This window comes from Palaemon carinicauda, chromosome 1 (genome assembly GCF_036898095.1).
Source record: "Palaemon carinicauda isolate YSFRI2023 chromosome 1, ASM3689809v2, whole genome shotgun sequence".
Classification (NCBI taxonomy): domain Eukaryota; kingdom Metazoa; phylum Arthropoda; class Malacostraca; order Decapoda; family Palaemonidae; genus Palaemon; species Palaemon carinicauda.
Window position 1 is genome coordinate 66,040,981 of NC_090725.1, and position 21,239 is coordinate 66,062,219.

General features: G+C 44.2%; 1 protein-coding gene across 1 annotated transcript in view; it reads left to right on the forward strand.

The window, feature by feature from the left end:
- The first annotated feature begins 4,023 nt into the window (after positions 1 to 4,023).
- The window catches only part of LOC137648624 (SUN domain-containing ossification factor), a 149,198-nt gene continuing 131,982 nt past the window's right edge, over positions 4,024 to 21,239 (forward strand). The window contains exon 1 of the mRNA XM_068381568.1: positions 4,024 to 4,322. Within this exon, the coding sequence (XP_068237669.1) occupies positions 4,165 to 4,322 (158 nt within the window). The 5' untranslated portion in view covers positions 4,024 to 4,164. The remainder of the gene's footprint in view (positions 4,323 to 21,239) is intronic.

Genomic DNA, 21,239 nt, shown 5'->3' on the forward strand with positions numbered 1-21,239 from the left:
CTTCTAGGAGAAGGACACACCAAAATCCAAACCTTTGTTTTCTAGTCTTGGGTATTACCATAGCCTCTGTACCATGGTCTTCCACTGTCTTGGAGTAGAGTTTTCTTGCTTGGGGTACACTCAGGCACACTATTCTATCTTATTTCTCTTCTTCCTAGTATTTTGAAGTTTTTATAGTTTATATAAAAAAGATTTATTTTAATGTTATTATTATTCTTAAACTTCCATTGTAGTTTATTTCCTTATTTCCTTTCCCCACTGAGCTATTTCCCCGTTGGGGTCCTTGAGCTTATAGCATACAGAGCTTTCCGGACTGTACTATACTGTTCGTAGTACTAGGTATGCATTTCAAACAATCTGTCTTCTTCTTCTTCTTCTTCTTATTATTATTATTATTATCATTATTATTATTATTATTAATTGGAAAAGCATGATTTGACAAACCCAACGACTCCAACAGCGAAAATAGCCCAATGAGGAAACGAAATAAGGAAATGAATAAACTTTTTATGAGAAGTAATGAATAAGAAATATAGAATATCTTGATATCAGTAACAATCTAAAAATAGATCTATCATATTCAAACTATGAAAAGATACTTAAGTCAACCTCTTCAACATAGAAATATTTGCTGCAAGTTTGAACTTCTGAAGTTCCACTGATTCAACTGCCTGATTAGGAAGATCCTTATACAATCTTTCACAGCTGGAATAAAACTTCTAGAATACTGTATAGTGTTGAGACTCATGATGGAGAAGGCCAGACTATTACAATTGACTACATACCTAGTATTACCTACAGGATGGTACAGTCTCAGAAGATTTGAATGTAATAGATGGTTAGAATTATGAAAAAAGAAAAACTTTAAAGAACTAATTGAAAAATGGTACCAGAGATTGATATTCAGGTCAGGAGTAAGAAATTTAATAGCCCATAAGTTCCTGCCCAATAAATTAAAGCAAGACTCGGCAGCTGAAGACCAGACAGGAGAAAAATTCTCGAAATAAGGAGAATAAAAGAATTAAAACTTTACAACTTTTCTTCAGGATAGATTGATCACAAAAATTCTTAAAAGACTTTCTCAATACGCTTATTTCTTGTGCATTTGAAGATGAGACAGGCCTAATGTGTTACCCAAAACTAAATTTGCAATTAAGAATCATAACTAGAATTTCAAATGAGTTGTATATAGTTATGAAAAAAATTATCAATGCTGAGCGCTGGATGTTGAGGGGTGACTGTTCTTCCCTAACTTGCAATCATAATTTGAGTTTTCTTAGGGTTCAACTTCATACCCCATAATTTTCACCATACACTAATTTTAGTTAAATCTCTATTAAGGTAACCAGCAACCCTAGATTTACATCCAGGAGATGGGATTGATGCAAAGAATAGCATCATCTGCATTTGTAACAAGTCTTTTTTCTAGTCCAAACTACACATCTTCCGTATATAGTGTGAAAAGTAAAGGCCCAAGACTACTACTTTAAGGCCCACTGGACATTAAATTCTTATTATGAAAAACTGCTCTGCAAACTATTACTTACAAATTCAATAATAATGCTAAAAAAAGACAGTATTCTGGAAGTTTTTATTCTATCTGTGACTAGATTGTGGAAATGGTTTCTTTACATTAAATGTAGCTGCTGGAGTAAATTCATTTATTCCAACTGATAAATGCATTGACTGAATTATCATATGATGAATTATGTGTCCCTTATTTTAGTTCTAAATCTCACAGTTGAATCGGTGGAACTTCAAAAATTATAACATGCTGTAAGTGTTTTTATGTTGAACCCGTTAACACGAGTCTCTTCCTAGTTTACATAGGACAGATCTACCGTTGTTCATCACCATCATCATCATTTCCTCGTACGCCTATTGACGCAAAGGGCCTTGGCTAGATTTCGCCAGTCGTCTCTATCTTAGGCTTTTAATTCCACACTTCTCCACTCATCACCTCCCACTTCATGCTTCATAGTTCTCAGCCATGTAGGCCTGGGTTTTCCAACTTTTCTAGTGCCTTGTGGAGCCCCGTTAAAAGTTTGGTGATCTAATTTCTCTTGGCGAATGCGAAGAGCATACCCAAACCATCTTCATCTACCTCTCACAATGAACTCATCCACATATAGCGCTCGAGTAGTCTCTCTCATAGTTTCATTTATTATCCTGTCCTGCCATTTAATTCCCAATTTTCTTCTGAGGGCTTTGTTCGCAAATCTGCTAAATCTGCTGGAGAGTGTTTCATTGCCATACCATGACTCATCTCCATACAGTAACACACATCTCACTAAACTGATATATAGTCTGATTTATATGTGTAATTTCAGGCAATTTGATTTCCAAACTTTACTTAACCTAGCTATTGTCTGGTTTGCTTTTTCCAATCTTTCATCAAACTCTTATCCTAATGATCCTGTGCTGGAGATTATAGTTCCTAAATACTTAACATAACGTTGTTACTGATCTTGAAATGTTATAACTTTTCAATTACTAGGTTTGTAGTATCTTGCTTTTTTCAACTGTGGTTAAAGCTGAATTTGTAATATATATATATATATATATATATATATATATATATATATATATATATATATATATATATATATATATATATATATATATATATATAGAGAGAGAGAGAGAGAGAGAGAGAGAGAGAGAGAGAGAGAGAGAGAGGAGAGAGAGAGAGAGAGAGAGAGAGAGAGAGAGAGAGAGAGAGCGCTACATGAACCTTGAATCTTTTCTTATTGGAAATTTGTGACAATCATTAAAAAGTAAATATGGCATGCTCTCTTTAATACACACACATATGTATATGTATATGTATATATATATATATATACATATATATATATATATATATATGTGTGTATATATATATATATATACATATATATATATATATATATATATATATATATATATATATATATATATATATATATATATATATATATAAAGAGAGAGAGAGAGAGAGAGAGAGAGAGAGAGAGAGAGAGAGAGAGAGAGAGAGAGAGAGAGAGAGAGATACATGAACCTTGAATCTTTCCTCATTGGAAATTTATGATAATAATTAAAAAATTAATATGACATGCTCTCTCTAATGCACCCATTTCTAAATAATTTGCAGATATGGAAAGTTAAGCTCAGTAATATGCCATGCATTAAACCAGTTATACCCTTTCCTAGGTAAAAGGTTGGCCAGGGCACCAGCCACCCATTGAGATACTATCGCTAGAGAGTTATAGGGTCTTTTGACTGGCCAGATGGTACTACATTGTATCCTTCTCAGGTTACGGTTCATTTTCCCTTTGCCTACACACGCACACACACTGAATAGTCTGGCATATTCTTTACATATTCTCCTCTGTCCTCATACATCTGACAACACAGATTACCAAACAAATCTTCTTCACTCAAAGGGTTACTTCATAATTGTTTAGTGGCTACTTCCCTCTTGGTAAGGGTAGAAGAGACTCTTTAGCTATGGTAAGCAGCTCTTCTAGGAGAAGGACACTCCAAAATCAAACCCTTGTTCTCTAGTCTTGGGTAGTGCCATAGCCTCTGTACCATGGTCTTCCACTGTCTTGGGTTAGAGTTATCTTGCTTGAGGGTACACTCGAGCACAATTCTATATTATTTCTCTTCCTCTTGTTTTGTTACAGTTTTTATAGTTCACATAGTAGATATTTATTTGAATGTTGTAACTCTTCTTAAAATGTTATATTTTCCTTTTTTCCTTTCCTCACTGGGCTATTTTCTCTGTTGGAGCCTCTGCGCTTATAGCATACTGCTTTTCCAAATAGGGTTGTAGCTTAGTTAGTAATAATAATAATAATAATAATAATAATAATAATAATTCTACCAATTGACATTGAAACATGAATACGAATAACCCGTAGATTGATTCCACTTTATTTAACAAATGTAGCATCTTTGGCAACGCTGATCAGAGCTTCAGCGAATGCAGCGTCTTTGACCTTTGCAACGCTGATCAAAACAAAATCCACGTCAGTGTAGCGAAGGCTCGGAGTGAGCAAGATAAAACAGTGCATTTTATTACTTAGTGCTTTCGTTTAAAGTGAAATGAAGGAACTTGTGGTATATTATACATCCTTCAAATGCAACAAAGTGTAAAATAGCTAATTTAGTGACCAGGAAATGTCCAGCCAAATGAAATTACCATATAGTCAACATTCTTCGGAATGTCTCTTAGAAAGTCGGATACCCGGGATTAGCCTAACTACATTACGGCTCCCCAGCGTGACATATATATTTAAGTTGTGGATCATCTATTCTGTTCTTTCGATTATATGCAGGTGGGTTTTGGAATAAAATTAACTAATTGTTGAGAGTGTGAAAGACTAATGTTGACTCGGTTCGGTTTAACTTGGAGATGTACCGTTGTGACCTGGTGACCTCATAGTAGCGTATGCTGAACGGTGTAGCCTAGACTTACTGTAGCATTATTTCACTGCAGAATCCTAGTATGGATCAGGTTGTATACATATGTAAGCAACGCAAATGAAAGAATCTAAAAATATTAATCTTACCATGACAAGTTGCCAAAATTGATGATACCAAGGTACCCCAACCGTTTTCAAGGTAGAATGGGAAAAAAAGGTAAAGGTTATGAATTCCATTAATGGTGTCGTTTATTGTACAGGTAAAACAGGTAAAATAAACATAATTGCAGTTATATGATATGGCCCGCAAACTTATTTTGCGAAGTGATCACACTGGTTCTGTTTGTTTGCGGTGTAAATGAAGGTCAAATTCAGTTAAATCACGTTATTTGCTACAGGAAATCATATATTTTCTGTTCAAAATGATACCCTGTAGACTTGTAAAACTCTACCCAGTTAGGAACCAGGATTAGGAACCATTGGTTTACTCTGCACAGTGATAGGGTAGTATGTGTTGAAGATTAGAAGATAAGTTCACCATTTCATCTAATTAGTTCTCAATCAACTAATTGTAATTTTGCTCAGCATGCATCAGCATCAATGACCTTAGATGTCAGAATGCCAGAAAACCTCAAATCATTAATCCATCAGCATGTAGCAAAACTATTGTAAAAATGATCGGAAAATATGGATAAATTTTTACTGTGCCACATTTCCTAATGAAGAAAATGAAAAAGTGGTCTTGATTTATTTATAGGCCCTTGGGGAACTCCATATTTATCAAATTATAGACATTTTAAAATTCCAGAAGTTATGACTGAAAAATCACATTTTAAAAGGGAAATAAATACTAGAGCACTACCTAACCTAGGGGTCCCGGTGAAATTTTAGAACAGTACAATAGGCCTAAATGGTTTGTAGAAAATAAAACTGTTTAGTAATATATCTCGTGATGTTTTGAACGTTTTTGATCATGATTTCTGGCAAAAATCTGTAGTTTTTAAGTTATGATGGTTGACTACCATAACTGAAATTCTATAGCTTTGCGCTAGGTATCGTCGTCCATTACGTTCAAAACACCTTGAAATATATTGTGTACTATTGTTCTTGCATGGTATTTAAATGGACTTTTTTAAACTGTTGGTTCTCTTTTTATATTTTATATTTGAAGGATTGTTTTAATGTTATTGTTCTTAAAATATTTTATTTTAATTGTTGATTACTTCTCATAGTTTATTTCCTTATTTCTTTTCCTCACTGGGCTATTTTTCTTTATAGGAGCCCTTGGGCTTATAGCATCCTGCTTTTCCCACCAGGGTAGTAGCTTAGCTAGAAACAATAATAATCCTGCATTCTGTCAAGCAGATTATTTTCACTACGTGCGTTAGTCTCAGGGACTAGTATTTCGGCATTAATTATTATTAATACAAACTTAACTAATTGGTGAATTGTAGCTTCACATTCCAGTCTATTCAAACATGGACTTGGCTTTGATTTCCCATTGGCAGACTAAATATATCAAACACACGTTTCTAACCTAACCTTTCATTATTAACATTATAAATAAAATAAGAGCTAAATTATAATGTACAGTATACTATATTCCTATGTTGACAACAAATAACTTAGATCTAGAATATGAAACATTGAGCTTTTTATTCTGTTTGAACAAGTAGCTTATGACAGAAGCACCAACTAGCAGTGTTTTTCTTAACCACCAGCAGGAAAGAGCCTCCTGTGGCCTGCGTTAAGATAACAAAAGGAGAAAAACCGGATTTTTTTCATTTATATCTGTAACTTCGTTAAAAGAGGTTTCCGCAAGTAGTATTTGGAATTAATATTTGTGTATTAGGAAAGATCTATTCAACTGTGCGAGTTCTAATGTCCTAACTAATATTGCACTGTTCTATAATGAAACCAGATTCCCAACCTACCCTAACTTAGAAGCCATTCCCTACCAGGGGAGGGGCAACATTCCTTACACGTCTCAAAACAGTGTATGCTTCCTAATGAGCTTCACTCTTGAAACAGGGTTTTTCAGCCGTATTTCCTAGTGTAACCCTTCCATAAAACTGGAAAAATATGTTTGTTCCTGCTAGAATACAAACTCTTCGCTCTTTACCATGGATATATGTTTTCAGCGTAGCTGGAATCTAGCCATAAACTTTTAGCGGTAGACCGGCCATCCCGCTCACACACACTCGCCCAGTGGGTTACGTCACTTGTTTTTGTTTTTGGCTCGGTATAGTGAAGATGTGCGGTCTCGTTCTCCGGTTAACCTTAATAAAATCTTTGTAAACTTAACTGTTTTCTCTGTTTCTTTTGCTGGTTTGTCTAGTCTGTTTAGAATTGTGACTGTGGGTTGCCCTGGCATAGCAGGCTGCTCTTGTGTGTTCATATCTGTTGTGGAGACAGATCTCCACCAACTTTGCCATGCGTGCAGATGACACTCCTGCATGCAGGCTTCTCCCTGCGATGAGTATTAGGAATGACCAGCCTCTCAATGGGAGCTGTACGGTAGGCGATGGAAGAAGTCTAAAAGGGATTGTTGTCCCTTGGAATCTTTCTCTAGTTTGAGTAAGACCCAAGTTCTTTCTCTGGCACTATGCACCCTCCCTGCTGACTTTGTTCGTTTGGCCTCCTTTGGCGGATGATTAAGCAAGAGTAATGGCCATTTAATCCCCAGACAAACTTCGGGTTCGTAGGACCCATTCGCATCCCCTAGTGAAGCGGAAGTACCCACCACCCGTGGGAAGTCTAGCTCCCTTAATGCCTTGTGTCATTCGTGGCCTTTCTTGGAGCTTTCACGTTCTCCCACGAAGGAACGGGGCACTGCAGGACCGCACAGGTGTGTCTTCACGGATTGGTCATTCTCCCCCCCCCCCCCCCCCCCCCCCCCAGCCTCTGGAGAGGAGTCCCTTCCAATTGGTCTCGTGTCCTGAGCTGACTCTTTCTCCGCAGTCCTTCTTCACCATGCCGCCCAGGTATCTTGAGTCTCTGCGAGTCTCACAAGTTCTATACCCTCTAGGGTCTTGCCTCGAGCGTGCTCCCCAACTTTGCCTTGCTCGCCACCATCCGAGCATGAGTGCTCTGCTTTTGGCGGGCAGGAGGCAACTCGCGAACCACCTGTAAATGCTCTTGCTAGTGTTCGCGATGCTTTGGCTCACAGATAAGCAGAGACTAGCACTCCAGTGCTCTTGCACTAGTTCCTGTTCCTAATGGAGGTCTGCTTTCTTCCTCTGATCTCCAATGAGGATTTTGCCAATCCAGATTAAAAGAAAGCAATGAATACCGTTTTGCTTTCCGAAGCGCCAGCAGTTGAGTGTCTTGCTCACAATGCAGCCAATCAGTGAGTAAATTGGATCTTGAAATGGCGAGACTCCGTTGTTTCAAAGTTCCATAGGCAGGCGTCAAAGAGAGATGCGCTCAAGCTATGCAACTCGTCAATGGAGGGTCCTTCCTTATTCGGCTTGGAAGGCGTTGACGCAGTTATGAAGCATGGGAGAAAGTCGAGTCAAGACTCCCTCCTCTACAGGGCAGTGACATACTGCCCCCACTCTTTGGGGTCCTCTGCGCCGAGGTCATACCCAGTCCATAGACAAGCGCACAAAAAGGGGTCAGTTGCTTCGAGGCAGTCCAACACCATGAAGTAGGTCCCTAAGCAGCCCTCCTCTGGCAAAGGCTCTAGGGGCAGAGAAGGTTGAGGTGAAAGACGTGGCCACCCCGACCATCAGTAGGAGGATGCCTAAAGCACAGGTGACGGAATGGGATATCTTTGGGATGAAACCTTGGACGGTCTTGATTCTCTGCGTTGGGTACCACGTCCCGTTCGCTCTCTCCCACCTTCCATTGACACATCATCCAGTGATGTTGTATTCCTTTGCGAAGGGATCAGCGAAGGATCTTACCCTTCAGGCAGAAGTCCAGACCACGTTGGAGAAGGGAACTCTCCAAGAGGTCCTCGAGGGGTCCCCAGGCTTTTAAAGTTGACAATTTTTTGCAGAGAATGCATCTGGAGAGCAGTCATCGACCTCTCTGAACAAGTTTGTCCATCAGACTCTGTTCAAGATGGAGACCGCAGAAACTGTTAAACAGGCTGTCGGACTGAAGGACTTCATGATCACACTGGCTCTCAAGGATACGTACTTTCAAATCCCAATCCATCCTGCATCAAGTAAGTACCTAAGATTCATCCTAACGAGAGAATTTACCAGTTTCGGCCTGTCCAAAGCACCTCATGTGTTCACAAGAGTGTTCACTCTAGTCTCAACCTGGCTCATGCCAACAGCATTTGTCTCCTTTGTTATTTAGATGATTGGTTGATTCTTGCAGACTTGGTGGAGACCCTTCTACACTGGAGAGGTTTTCTGTTTTTTGTCATGATCTGGGGATCACCTTAGATTTCAAGAAGTCTTCTCTCCAACTTTCACAGAAACTTGTATACTACTGATGTGAATAACCACACAAAAGTGCAAAGTTTTTCTGTTCGAAGGCAGGCTAAAAAGGGTTAAGGAAGCAGCACAATTATTCCTTTCACAAGACTCTCTGCAAGCACATCTGCGGCTATGCCTGTTGGGCCACCTGACCTCCCTGGAGCATCTGGTACAGCTGTCTTTGCATTTGGTCTCTAGCGGCAACTGAAAACCATTTGGTTTCAGCACAAGGATCCTCTGGATTTTCAGGTGCCGGTAGAGCAGGAGAGGGACCTGAGATATTGATTAGCAGATACCAACCTCCTCAAGGGAGTAGATCTCTCTCCTTCCCTGGATTTGATGCTTTTCGCAGATGCGTCAAAAGAATGGTCGGGGGCTCATTTGTTGCAGCACATGGCTTCTGGTCGAATTCTGATCAGTGGCGCCACATAAACCTGCTGGAGGTGAGGGTAGTTTTTCTGGCTCTCAAACACTTCCAACAGCCTCTTTCAGGTCACTCTGTAATGTTGATGAGTAACAGCACAATGGTAGTGGCGTATCTAAACAAGCAAAAAGGTACTTTTTCAAGGATGTTCTGCCAAGTAGCCATAGAAATATTGAGATGAATGGAAGACAATTTGATCTCCCTGTCAGCCCGGTTCATCTTGGGCAAAAAGAACATTCTCGTAGACAATTTGAGCAGGAAAACTCGGATAGTTGGCTCCGAATGGTCTTTGCATCCTTGAATAGCCAGCAAAGTCCTGACTTTGTGGAGTTCACCAGTAATAGACTTGCTGGCAACATTTCTAAACCGTAAGCTTACGGTGTACTGCTCGCCAGTACTAGATCCCTAGGCATCTTTACTGGATGCCTTCCAACTTTCCTGGGACAACCTAGATGTCTATGTACTCCCCCCCTTCTGTCTAATAAAGAGACTCCTCAACAAGGTGAGGGCATCTCAAGATCTGACGATGACCCTGATAGCTCCAACGTGGCAAAAAGCAAAATGGCATCCACATTTACTTCTGTTCACAGAGGTACTGAGGGAGTTGCCTCCATTCCACCACCTGCTCTGGCAGCCACATGCAGAGATGTAACAGAAGGCAATCGCTTCTCTTCTACTTCACTCCTGGACGTTATCCAGCATCTCCTCTTGCAGAGGATTTTTGCACGCTGTGGCGAAACAGATGTCTAGATACCTCTATAAGTTGTTTATCACTGTCTACTGTATTAGGGGAAGTATTCTATCTTCTGTGGTTGGTGTCATGAAAGAGGTGTCGCTCCTTTCGATTTCACTATACCTATTATAGCGAAGTTTCTGCTTTACCTCCTGGAGAAAAAACTCAGTCTCAGCAGGGAAAGGCTATCACTCTGCCTTGAGCTTTGTCTTTATACTAAACGGAGTTAACATTTCCTCCTTGACAGAATGAATATCTCTTGTCACCCAAGTTTTGAGCTTATGTGCTCCCAGTCAAAAGTTAGACCACCTCCTTGGAACAAGATACGAGTATAATGCTCCTTGAAAGGAGCACCTTACAAACCACTATATCAAGCCTCTGATTGCGACCTTACGCTAAAGACTGTTTTCCTTCTCACTCTTGCCATATGTAAGAAGGTCAACAAGTTGCATGGTTTTTCCTACAACATTGTCCATTCAAGGGGATGCGGGTAGGTAACTCTCAGCTTCATCCGAGAGTTTGTAGCTAAGACTCAGAATAGTGCTGTAGAGGACTCTAGGTTTGGCCCCTTCCAGATCTTGGGTCTCCATGCTGTAACCGATGATCTTGATCAGCTGCTACCAAGTCTTGTGAGAGCATTGAGGTATTATCTCAAGTGCACAAAGCTCGTAAGATAAAGCTCCCCGGGGTTATTGTCGCAAATGGTAATGCCTGCCGACCCCTTGCAGTCGCCACATGCCACCATTGTGTCCCCAGGGCATAATGAGTCTCGTTAGACATAATCATGCAGGGTTATTGCCGCATACAGGAAGGCCTGCTGACCGCTTGCGGCCGCCTCATCTCACCATTTTGTCCCCCGGGCATAACGAGTCTCTTGAAACATAACCCTTTGGAATTATTATCTCGGACTTCTCCATACGGGATTGAGAGCTCATGGGAACACTCAGATGGTGTCAGCTTCCAACCCCTTGTGGTCTACACCTTACCATGCTTATGTTTACGATTGATAGCAAAGAAGTATTTGCTTTCCGGTGTGTTTGTCCAGCCCACGAGGCAGGCGAGCTCCTACTACCGACGAAGGTCTGATTGCTTCGCTAGCAGCATGCACTCCTTGTGGGCGCATGTACACTCACGAACATGTTCACAATGCTATGGCTAGTCAATGATCAATTTCTTTTGAGCTACGATGTTACGCTTTGTCACATACATGTTATTCCCACAGTTGACTCCATGAGCTATCTCGGGGACCTCACACAGAAATGTGTTCACGATGCTTAAGCTCGTGTACGAGCACTTACCCTGAGTCACAGAAGTTGCGATTTGACACACCCACATATGGGCCAGCGAGCCACTACTGCCGACGAAGGCTGTTCCCTTCATCAGTTGCATGCACTACCCTCGCCTGCGTATGCACATCTGTGCGGAGTAACAAGGGCTACTTACCATAATACAGAACCTTCTGATGGTCCTTCATTCGCAAAGGACACTCGGTTTTAGTCATTTGAAGCGGGGAACCAATAAAATTGAAACCTGGTTCCAATACATAATTAGCTCTAATTCTTGGTCGATGGTTGTATCCCTTGGGGAAAGTCAGGTTATTCATGAACCCTCTACCTTCCCATAACCAGACATAGGTAGTCTGCCCTTAAGTGGGCTCCTTCTTCATCCCTGTCAGGTCCTCTCTAACATCAGATCATAAGTATCAAAGGTACTTACACTCTGAAACTTCACATAAGCGAGTCTGTTTCCTTGGGAGGGTACAATCGCAGCTTATTCCAGTTTTGCCAATGAATAATGGAGAGATCAGAGTCGTATTCGGCTCGTTTCTAAGGGATACCTGTCATCATGGAGAAGGTCTCGTCGTGAACATTTATCGATGTTCTCCAATCGAGTTCGGGTACAAGGAACCATTCGGGCCGCATCCAAATCTTCGTCCTGCTCTGGGATACCCATCACAAGGGATTCCTGCCATAAGATCTGACTAAACATATACTTTTTATAGAGGTAAACTTTCTGTTATTTTTTTGACTACCTGTCTGACAAATGTGATTGAAGATACGTCTCAATCTTGTCTTTTGGAAGTAAATGCTTGTGACTGATGGTTGGTTGACATTGATTAACTACATTATGAAAACATACTTAATGTTTTTATATATATGTATATATTTGTAGGTTTCTTTTCAGGTGCTTTGTGTGTGACAGTGTAGTACGGCAGGTTCTCAAGGACAGAGAACCTTCCCTTCCCACGTTTCTTCCTTGGTCATTGGTCTTCCCATTGGCGGATGGCCTTCCGCGCACTGGCCGCCACCGCAGGGGAGTTTTCATCGTTGGAATACTCCTCCATTTGGCTGTTATCGCTGCCTTCTCCCCTTCGTTTCATAGAGGAATCTGCTAGGAGAAGGAAGTGTGGCCGGCAGCGTACTCCACTGGAATGACACTTTTCCCGTTCTGTTGTAATTTAACTTTCAGCTTCGTCTCTGTGGGGTTCCCCTCCTTCCCGCCGGAGGGTTGTAGTTCTGTTGAGTAGTTATTTTTCTCAACTGAATTAATTGATTGTAATTCTTGTTTTGTTACAGTTTTACGCTGCCGCTCTCCTTCTCCCGTTGATGTCGGCCGGGGAAGGGAGTGCGCAGTCCTTAATTTGTGTCTGTTCTCTTGGTGGACACCTTTCCCGTCCACAGACTAGGTGCTCCTCCCAAGGGAGTTTTTTGTTACATAATTTATTTTATTTTTCTTCAGTTAGCGATGACGTTCTTTTTCGTTCGGCTAGGATAGCCGACGTAGTAAAGCAATGCCTTCCGTCCTGGGGGAATCCGCTGTCACTGTGCCATCACTTTCCTGTTCTCCTGCGCCAGCAGCAGCTCCGGATCATCTCGCTAACCTCAAGGAAATAGCTCCAGGTACGTTTTCTCTGGTAACGTTCGATGCAGACCTTCAACTTGAACAAGGATTGTTGGTGGGAAGCAAAGAGTGCTGCTTGGAGGTTCGCCTCCAGGGGTTGGATTTCTTTCCCTTCCAAAGGAGAGTTTTCCTCCCCAGATGTTGGGCTCTATTTCTCCTTTCCGAGGGAAAACTTCCCTTCTTCATCTCTTTTGTCTCTCCTGCGAGGGTCCCTTTCCTAGTGAAGGGGCTTTCATAGAGACTTCTCTTTGGAGACCTGCTGACGCCTTGTTCGTCTTTCTCTGCACCTTCAGGGTTCTCCTGCTCTGTCGGCAAAGAGACGCCTCTCGCATCCTCGCCTCCGCAGTCTTCCTCTTCGTAGGAACCTGTCCAGCTTGCCTCTTTGGGTTCCCGACCTTCGCTTCCGTCATCGGCCTCTCCTCAATGAACTTCGGTTCGTTTGTTGCCTGCAAGGGATCGTTCTCGATCTCCTCCTGGATATGTGTCGCCTCATGACGGTTGCATTTTTCCGCCTGAGCTCCCAGCTGCAGTTCATCGGGAGTGTTCTCCGTCTTGTCAGGCATCTGCTCATCAGGCTCACCATCGACCTTCAACGCGAGAATTGCCCTCCGTTCCGTCTGCTCGTAGATCGCCTAGCCATCGCGTACAGGTGTTTAACCTCTCGTAAATTGCCTGCTACGTGAGAACCACTTGCAGTTCGATAATCGCTTGCTCATTCATCCTCTCGGGTTTCGCCTGCTACGCGAGAATCGCTGACAGTTTGACAGCCACTTGCTCTTCCATCTCCCCCTCCGGAATTGCCTGCTACGTGTGAACCGCTTGCAGCTCGACAATCGCCTGCTGTACCAGCTGTTCGGAATCGTGTACGCGTCAGCGTCAGGAACTTCAATCTTGTATCTGACAGTGTTCTCACGTATCTCGCAACCGAAAAGCTTCAATCGCTGTCAGAGCGTATAATGCCCAATGCTGCACAAAACCCCTCAGCGTGAATCGTTGGCCTACCTCCTCGTCCAGTGATTCGTAGCTTGTCGTCGCTTAAACGCCCATTGCTCAACAAGCCAGCGTTCGGGTGTTGCTCAGAGCGTTTCAGTCTATCTCGTCGCTCTCCTTCGTAATGCAATCGCCCTCCAGGGTGTGAATCGCTTGCCCTTCACAATGCTCACCTGCTCGACAGAGTGTGAATCTCCAATGCTTCCATCAGCTTGTGAAATGCCTGAGCATTATCGACGATCGACATTTCATGTACCACCTAAGCGTTCGGTTATATTTGAATCGCTGACCCTTCCATCAGCTCGTGGATCGCCTGACCATCGTCAATGAACAACAACTCGTGTACCTCCTAAGCATTCAGTTACATGTGAACCGCTTACGTGTTCAACTTCATGTCAAGCTTCTGCTACGCGAGAATTGCCTGCTCTTCCACTACCTCAGAAATCGCCTGCTCATCAGCGATCGCCTACTCGTCAGCGTTTTGCCTACTCTTTAGCGTTCGCCTGCTCGGCAGCAATTGTTTTGCCAACAGTGTTCACCTCAGCGACCATATGCGTAGCTTAGACCTTCACCATCTTGGGAATCGCTCATCGGTCACTTAATGAACCAGCGTTCGGCCCTAACTCAGAGCGTTCCCAAACCATCCAGTCGCCTCTCTTTGGAATGCGTTCGCCCACCTGTTCACTTCAACGGGAATCATTTCTCATTGGTCAGCCTTCACGCTTAGCTACGCGTCAGTCGCCTACTCGAGGATCGTCGACACACCGACCTGCCTTTCATGCAGCGGTAACAATTGATCCCGTGTTATCGCGATATTGCTCATTATCGATTCATTGGTCTTCACGTTAGCAATCACCATCGTGTCTTGAGCAAGAGGATCACCAACTGCACCCACCAAAGGCGGTGGTTGTGGTCCCTAGGAATGTACGGTGGTTAACGATTGTTCACAGTCGTACCAGGAAGGCTTTGGAGACCTTCCTTCCCTCTGGCACCCACACCATTGACTTTCTGGCCCACCAGGCAATGACCCTGTGGGTTAACACTATTCTGAAACGTCAAGCAATTAGTGAATTGCTTCCTCGAGAGTTGTCGATTCACTGCCCTGCCTCTCGCTTGGCGGTAGCGATCGATCCCACGTTTTTCGTGGCACGCTCGTCGACTTTTTTCAGCATCAGCGTCAGACGTCTACCCTTTGTAGGTTGTAGACGTAGTCGTTTTGGAGAGCTTGTCTGCTGCCCTGCTAGCCACTCCTGCGACTGTGTCTTCATCTCCATCTTCCGCCGCCGACGTTTGTGCTCCTTCCCCTGACAAACATCCTTCGGCGGGAGAGCAAGGTCTGAGGCACATCTCTCTGAAGAGTGTTTCCCTGATCCCACGCTTGTACATCATCGGTCGGTGAGAAGAGTCCTTTGACATCTTCACCTCGTCAGTCTTCTTCAGAAGAAACTGCCCATCCTGTCTCCTCTGGTTACCGACCTTTGCCTCTGTCTCCAATCTCGTCTCAACATTCTCCATTACACCAGGCTTTTGCCCGGTGGGATGCGGTGGCTGAGAGTTTTCACCAGCAGGTCCCTAATGCTGAGATCACGAGGCTGCAAAACTCCTCCATATTCCATAGAGGGGTTCTTCCTCTTCAAGCCAAGGGATGTTGAGCAAGCCGCGGAGAGGTGGAGGAAGTCCAACACGAATTCCCTCCTTCTTAGGGCCCTTATAGCTCGGCCTTACAAACCTCCAGCCCTTCCAAAGACCAGCCATACGAAACCATCAACTATTAAAACGGCAGCTGTTTCGAAAACGAAGGTGTCTTAAAAGCCCTTTCCTGTTAACGAAGTGAAAGGCAACAAGTCCAATCGAGGAGGAAAACACCAGAGAGGTGGCGGTAAAAACCGTAAATGCTAGGAGAGGTCATCTCGCTGCTTGTGTGCCAGTAGGGGGATGCCTACAAAGCTGCTGGACCAGGTGCATGCAGCTCGAGGCCAAACCTTGGAGAATCTTCGTGATTTGTTCAGGGTATCGCATCCCGTTCTTTTCATCTCTCCCTCCCCTGACCAAGAATCCAGTGCTTGTGAGCTCCTTTGCGATGGGATCAGCAAAGGTGCAGGTCTTCGGGCCGAAGTCCAGACCTGGTTGGAGAAGGGTCCTATTCAGGAGGTCCTCTACAGTTCCCCAGTCTTCTTGAGTCGACTCTTTCTTGTGGAATAGGCATCTGGAGGCTGGAGGCCAGTCACTGATCTCTCGGTTCTGTACAAGTTTGTCGAACAGACTTCATTCAGTATGGAGATGGGAGACACGGTCAATCTAGTGATAAGACCACAAGACTTCATGTGTATATAGGACCTAAAGGATGCATATTTCCAGATCCCAATCCATCCATCTTCAAGGAAGTATCCGAGTTTCAACATCAACAGCAAGACATATCAGTTCAAGGTTCTGTGTTTCTGCCTTTCCACAACACCTCAGGTCTTCACAAGAGTGTTTGCCTTGTGTCACCTTGGGCTCACAGGTTCTGTCTCCTTCGTTGCCTGGATGACTGGCTAATCCTAGCAGACCCGGGGGCAACCCTTCTTCAGCACTTAGACAAACTTCTTAGACTTTGCCAAGATCTGGGGATCATGGTAATCTCGAGAAGTCTTCCCTGTTTTCCACTTAAAGACTGGTATACATGGGCATGGTATTAGACACCGAACATCATAAAGCCTTCCCATTAGGCAGGATAGCAAAGCTGAGGAAAGTCACAAGGCCTTTCCTCAAATGAGAAGATCTCCCAGCCCAGAAGGAGCTATGTCTACTCGGACATCTATCATCCTTGGCCCGTCTAGTTCCCATCTGTTGCCTCATGATTCAATCTCTCCAGTGGTGTCTGAAGTCCAGTTGGAATCAGGCTTTCAATTCCCCAGACACTCTGATTCCCATGGGATCAGAGGAAAGGACAGGTCTTGAGTGGTGGCTGACAGAGGAGAATCTGCTGAAGGGTGTCCATCTTCTAGTCCCTCCTCCTGATTTGATGCTGTTCTCGGACGCATCAAAAGAAGGGTGGGGCCCCACATACAGCACCACACGACCTCAGACCTTTGGTCAGAGTCCGAATAGTACCTTCACATAAATCTACTGGAGATGAAGGCTGTTTTTTCTGGCCCTTCAAGAGTTCCACCAGTTACTGGTGGGCCACTCTGTGGTGGTGATGAGTGACAACACCATGGTACTAGCTTACATCAAGGAGCAAGGAGGTACTTTTTTGCAGCTCCTATTATATCCCATCTAAGAGTAGAGGTACTGAGATGGGCAGAAGTCCACTCGGTTTTACTATCAGCTAGCTTCATTCCAGGCAAGAGGAATGTGCTCGCCGACAATCTGAGCAGAGCATCGCAGATAGTGGGTTCTGAATGGTCTGTGGATCACCTAGTAGCCAACAAAGTCCTGACTTTGTGGGGTTCCCCGACTGTGGACCTGTTTGCTACGGCCCTGAGCTTTAGGCTCCCGTTGGACTGCTTCCCAGTCCCAGATCCCAAGGCTCTCTCGCAAGATGTATTCCAATAACGGTGGGAGAACATCAACGTGTATGCATTCCCATCATTCTGGCTGATGAGAAGAATACTCAACAAGACCAGAACATCAGTCAATCTTTCAATGACCTTCATAGCTCCGCTATTGCATCACGCGAAATGGTTCCCAGACCTTCTGCTGCTCCTGATGGAGCCCCTAAGAGAACTTCCTCCATGACACAATCTACTCAGACAACCACATGCCAACATTTCAACAAGGCAGTATCTTCGCTACGCCTTCACGCCTGGAGACTATCCAGCATCTCCTCTCTCAGAGAGGTTTTTCACAACAAGTTGCAAAGGGGATGCCTGGATAGCTGCGAAAGTTATCAATTTCATTCTACCAGGTGAAGTGGAATGTCTACTATGGTTGGTGCCGCAGAAGGTGTCTCAATCCATTCAATACCACTATTCCAGCAATAGCGTAATTTCTTGTGTATTAAGGGAGGAAATGCATCTTTCGGTTTCAACGTTTGAAGGCTATCGCTCAACCTTGAGTCTCTCCTTTAAACTGAAAGGAGTGGGCATTTCCTCATCTTTAGAACTTCCATCCTCATGTGTAGTTGTGAACTTACCTGTCCTCAGTCAGAAGTGAGACCTCCCCCATGGATCGTGGTTCGAGTTCTTTGGTCCCTAGAAGGATCCCCGTACGAACCATTATTACAGGCAACAGTTTGCCTTCTAACCTGGAAGACGGCGTTCCTATTCGCCTAGGCCTCAGCCAAATGAGTTAGCGAGCTTTATGGTCTTTCGTTTGACGTTGCCCATTCAAGAGGATGGGTAGAAGTAAGCTTCAGCTTTGTCCCTGAGCTTGTTGCATAGACTCAGAATTCAGGTTTTGGATGCTAGATTCGACTCCTTCCGAATAATGAGTCTTCTTTCTGTAACTGTCGACCCAATCATCTGTTACTATGAACAGTAAGATGTTTGAAGCACTACCTCAAGAGATCAGCAGCAGCTTGGCCCAGAGCACCCTCACTGATCATCAGCATGGGCAGAAACAAGAGGAGGATCATGGAAAATACAATCTCTGCATGGGTTCGCAGGGTCACTGACCTTGCTCTGAATCCGGATCCCACTCCAGCAGGTTGTCCCAGAGCCCACGATGTCAGAGGCGTAGCTACGTCTCTGGCCTTCAAGAAGAACTACTCTGTGACGCAGGTATTGCTTGTGGGCGTGTGGAAATGCCAAACTACGTTCACTGCCCACTACCTGCAAGGCGTGACATACAGGAACCTCGATACATTTTCCATTGGTACTGTGGTGGATGCACAACAGTTGGTTTAGTACCTCAAGCTTTTTATTGGACAAGTAGCAGAAGGTTGAGGGCATTGGTTACCTGGGTTTTAGTCCGAGTGAATGAAAGGGAAAGTCTGGCTCTTTTACTTTCTTTATCCTCCCCTCTCTTGGGGAAATCAGCCTCCTGGGTCCTCTGCACAAGTTGACCTCAAACCTCTGCAGATAAACCATTGCTCGCATGTGTATCTTAGTATTGTCCTAATACAGTTGCATCCCCATACCCTGGCGAGGTGGTATTGGGAATGTCTCGGTCTCCTTGGTTATTCCCTGCAAGTCTCAGAATAACCTTTACCTTTACAGTCACATTGCTAGTTTCTTATCACACACAGCTTGGGTAGGCCGCAGACCATGCTTAGCAGGTTTATCGACGTGTTAGGGTCTCCTTATTATCGCACTAATTCCTGCACAATAGGGAATACCCCGGGTAAGGCCAAAAAGCCAGATTGCCAAGGACATCCACCTACCTAACGAGTGAGTCGCCCCTATAAATAGCGTTGGTTTGTATTCCAGTTACAGAGCAAATGACAAATTTGAGGTAATATGTATTTTTCCTAACAATACAAACATTAGCTATTTATGCATACTTGTCTGCCAACCCCGTCCCCCTTGAAGTCCTACCTCCAAGCAAAGTGAGCTCAATCACTGGTGTGTAAGTGGGAGGGGTATCAAATTACCCCCTTACCCCACTCCCCCCATCCCGCTAGTTACCCTCGCTAAATTTTAATGGCTCATCCTTTCAGCTTCGCCGAAAGTAATAACCCCTATAAATAGCTAAGGTTTGTATCGTTAGGATAACTACAAATTACCTCCGAATTTGTCATTTTTCAATATTAAACTTACCCGATAATCATGTAGCTGTCAACTCCGTTGCCCGACAGAATTCTATGGAGGGATACGCCAGCTATCACAATACTAGAAGGGGGTGTACTTACCAGCGCCACCTGTGGCCAGGTACTCAATCATTTGTTGTTGACACCTCCTCAATTATTCCTCTGTCGTGCTTCCGGCTAGACGTTCTGGGATACGCTCATGGTCTTCGAGTTTATTCATGGATATTTGGTGAAGTATTCTCTTAGATTAACGGCTGTCGCATACTGGAATCCTTTTTATATTAGCTAGATAGCTTTTATATAAATACTGATTAACGGTTTATGAATTTTTGCTTGTTTTTGGATCACCCTTTGACTAACTCTTTGAAACAAGATGTCTGACGTTTCGCAAGCTCCCTCCCATAGACGATGTAGGTCTTGCAATAGGCGTATTCCGAAGGCCTCGGTAGATCCTCACACCGCTTGTTCTGACTGTAGGGACAGGCCCTGTCTATTAGAAAATCGGTGTGAGGAGTGCGCCGGACTTTCGGAATTGGATTTTGTCCGTCTTTTAAAATATTCATCTAAGTTAGAGAGAGGTAGAGTTAGGAGAAGTTCTTCTCACTCTTCTATGTTTTCCTCACCTCATGATCCCCTACCTTTTCCTACCCCTGTAGTGGCTACCCCCGAACCTACTGTGTGCCCTCCGCCTGATATGTCAACTGTTTTGCGTGCTATTCAGGCTTTAGGAGATAAAGTAGAATCAGTGGTAAGTGACCATAAGTCTCTGATGGCCGAGGTTAAAGAACTGAAGGTCAAGAGTGCAGTGGGTGGAAATAGTGCCAGTGCTGTGACGAGTGCTAGTGTCTGTGCAGTGCCAAGTGCTAGTGGTGCCAGTGTGGTGCGTGAGGATTTTTCTGTGCGAGCCAGTCGTCCTCCCAGTCCGGGACCTCTTGCAAGCTCCCATGCCCAGGGGAGAAGCAATGTCGAAGGGCTTAAGGGTTCGACAGGCCTTGTTAGGCGCACAGAATTATCCTCGGTGGTTGCGGGCGTGTCTTCCTTAGACCGTCACTCCCACCTGCAGACGATTGAGCCCGTCTTCTCGTCCGCTGATCTTCATGCAGGGAAGAAACGTTGGTCTCAGGTCTCGAGACCGCTTAAACGTAGAGTTCAGTCAGCGAGTGCTCAGCCAGGTTGTAGTCATTGGCTCAGCTCCGACTCGCCTCAGTCATCGGTCGACTGTACTCCGCCCAAGAGGAGTAAGGTTTTGCCTATACAGACCCCGACTGTGACTTTACCTCAGTCTGTTATCGTTTCTGCCGACCCCAAGTGGACCCTGCTTCAGTCCATGCAAGCTCAGCTTTCGGACTTGATGCGTGAGTGTCGGGCTGAGAGTGTTGCACCTCCTCCTCCGCCTACACTCCCTCCACCTGTTCTCGCTCCGCCTGTGCTCGCCCAGCCTGCACCTGCTCCGCCTGGTCGCAGCACCATCTGCCAGGCGTACGATGTTGAGCCACTTTCGGAGTTTGCTGTTCCCAGTGTTGTTCAGCCTCAGCCTTCTTTAAGGCAACCCTTGCTTTGGGATCAGGAGAGTTATTCCACTCTTCCTCCTCCTCCCCTTGCTGCTCCACCAGTGGTGCAACTCTCGGTTGGGGTACAACAACCTCTCCCCTCCGTGAGTCTGTCTGCTCAACCATCG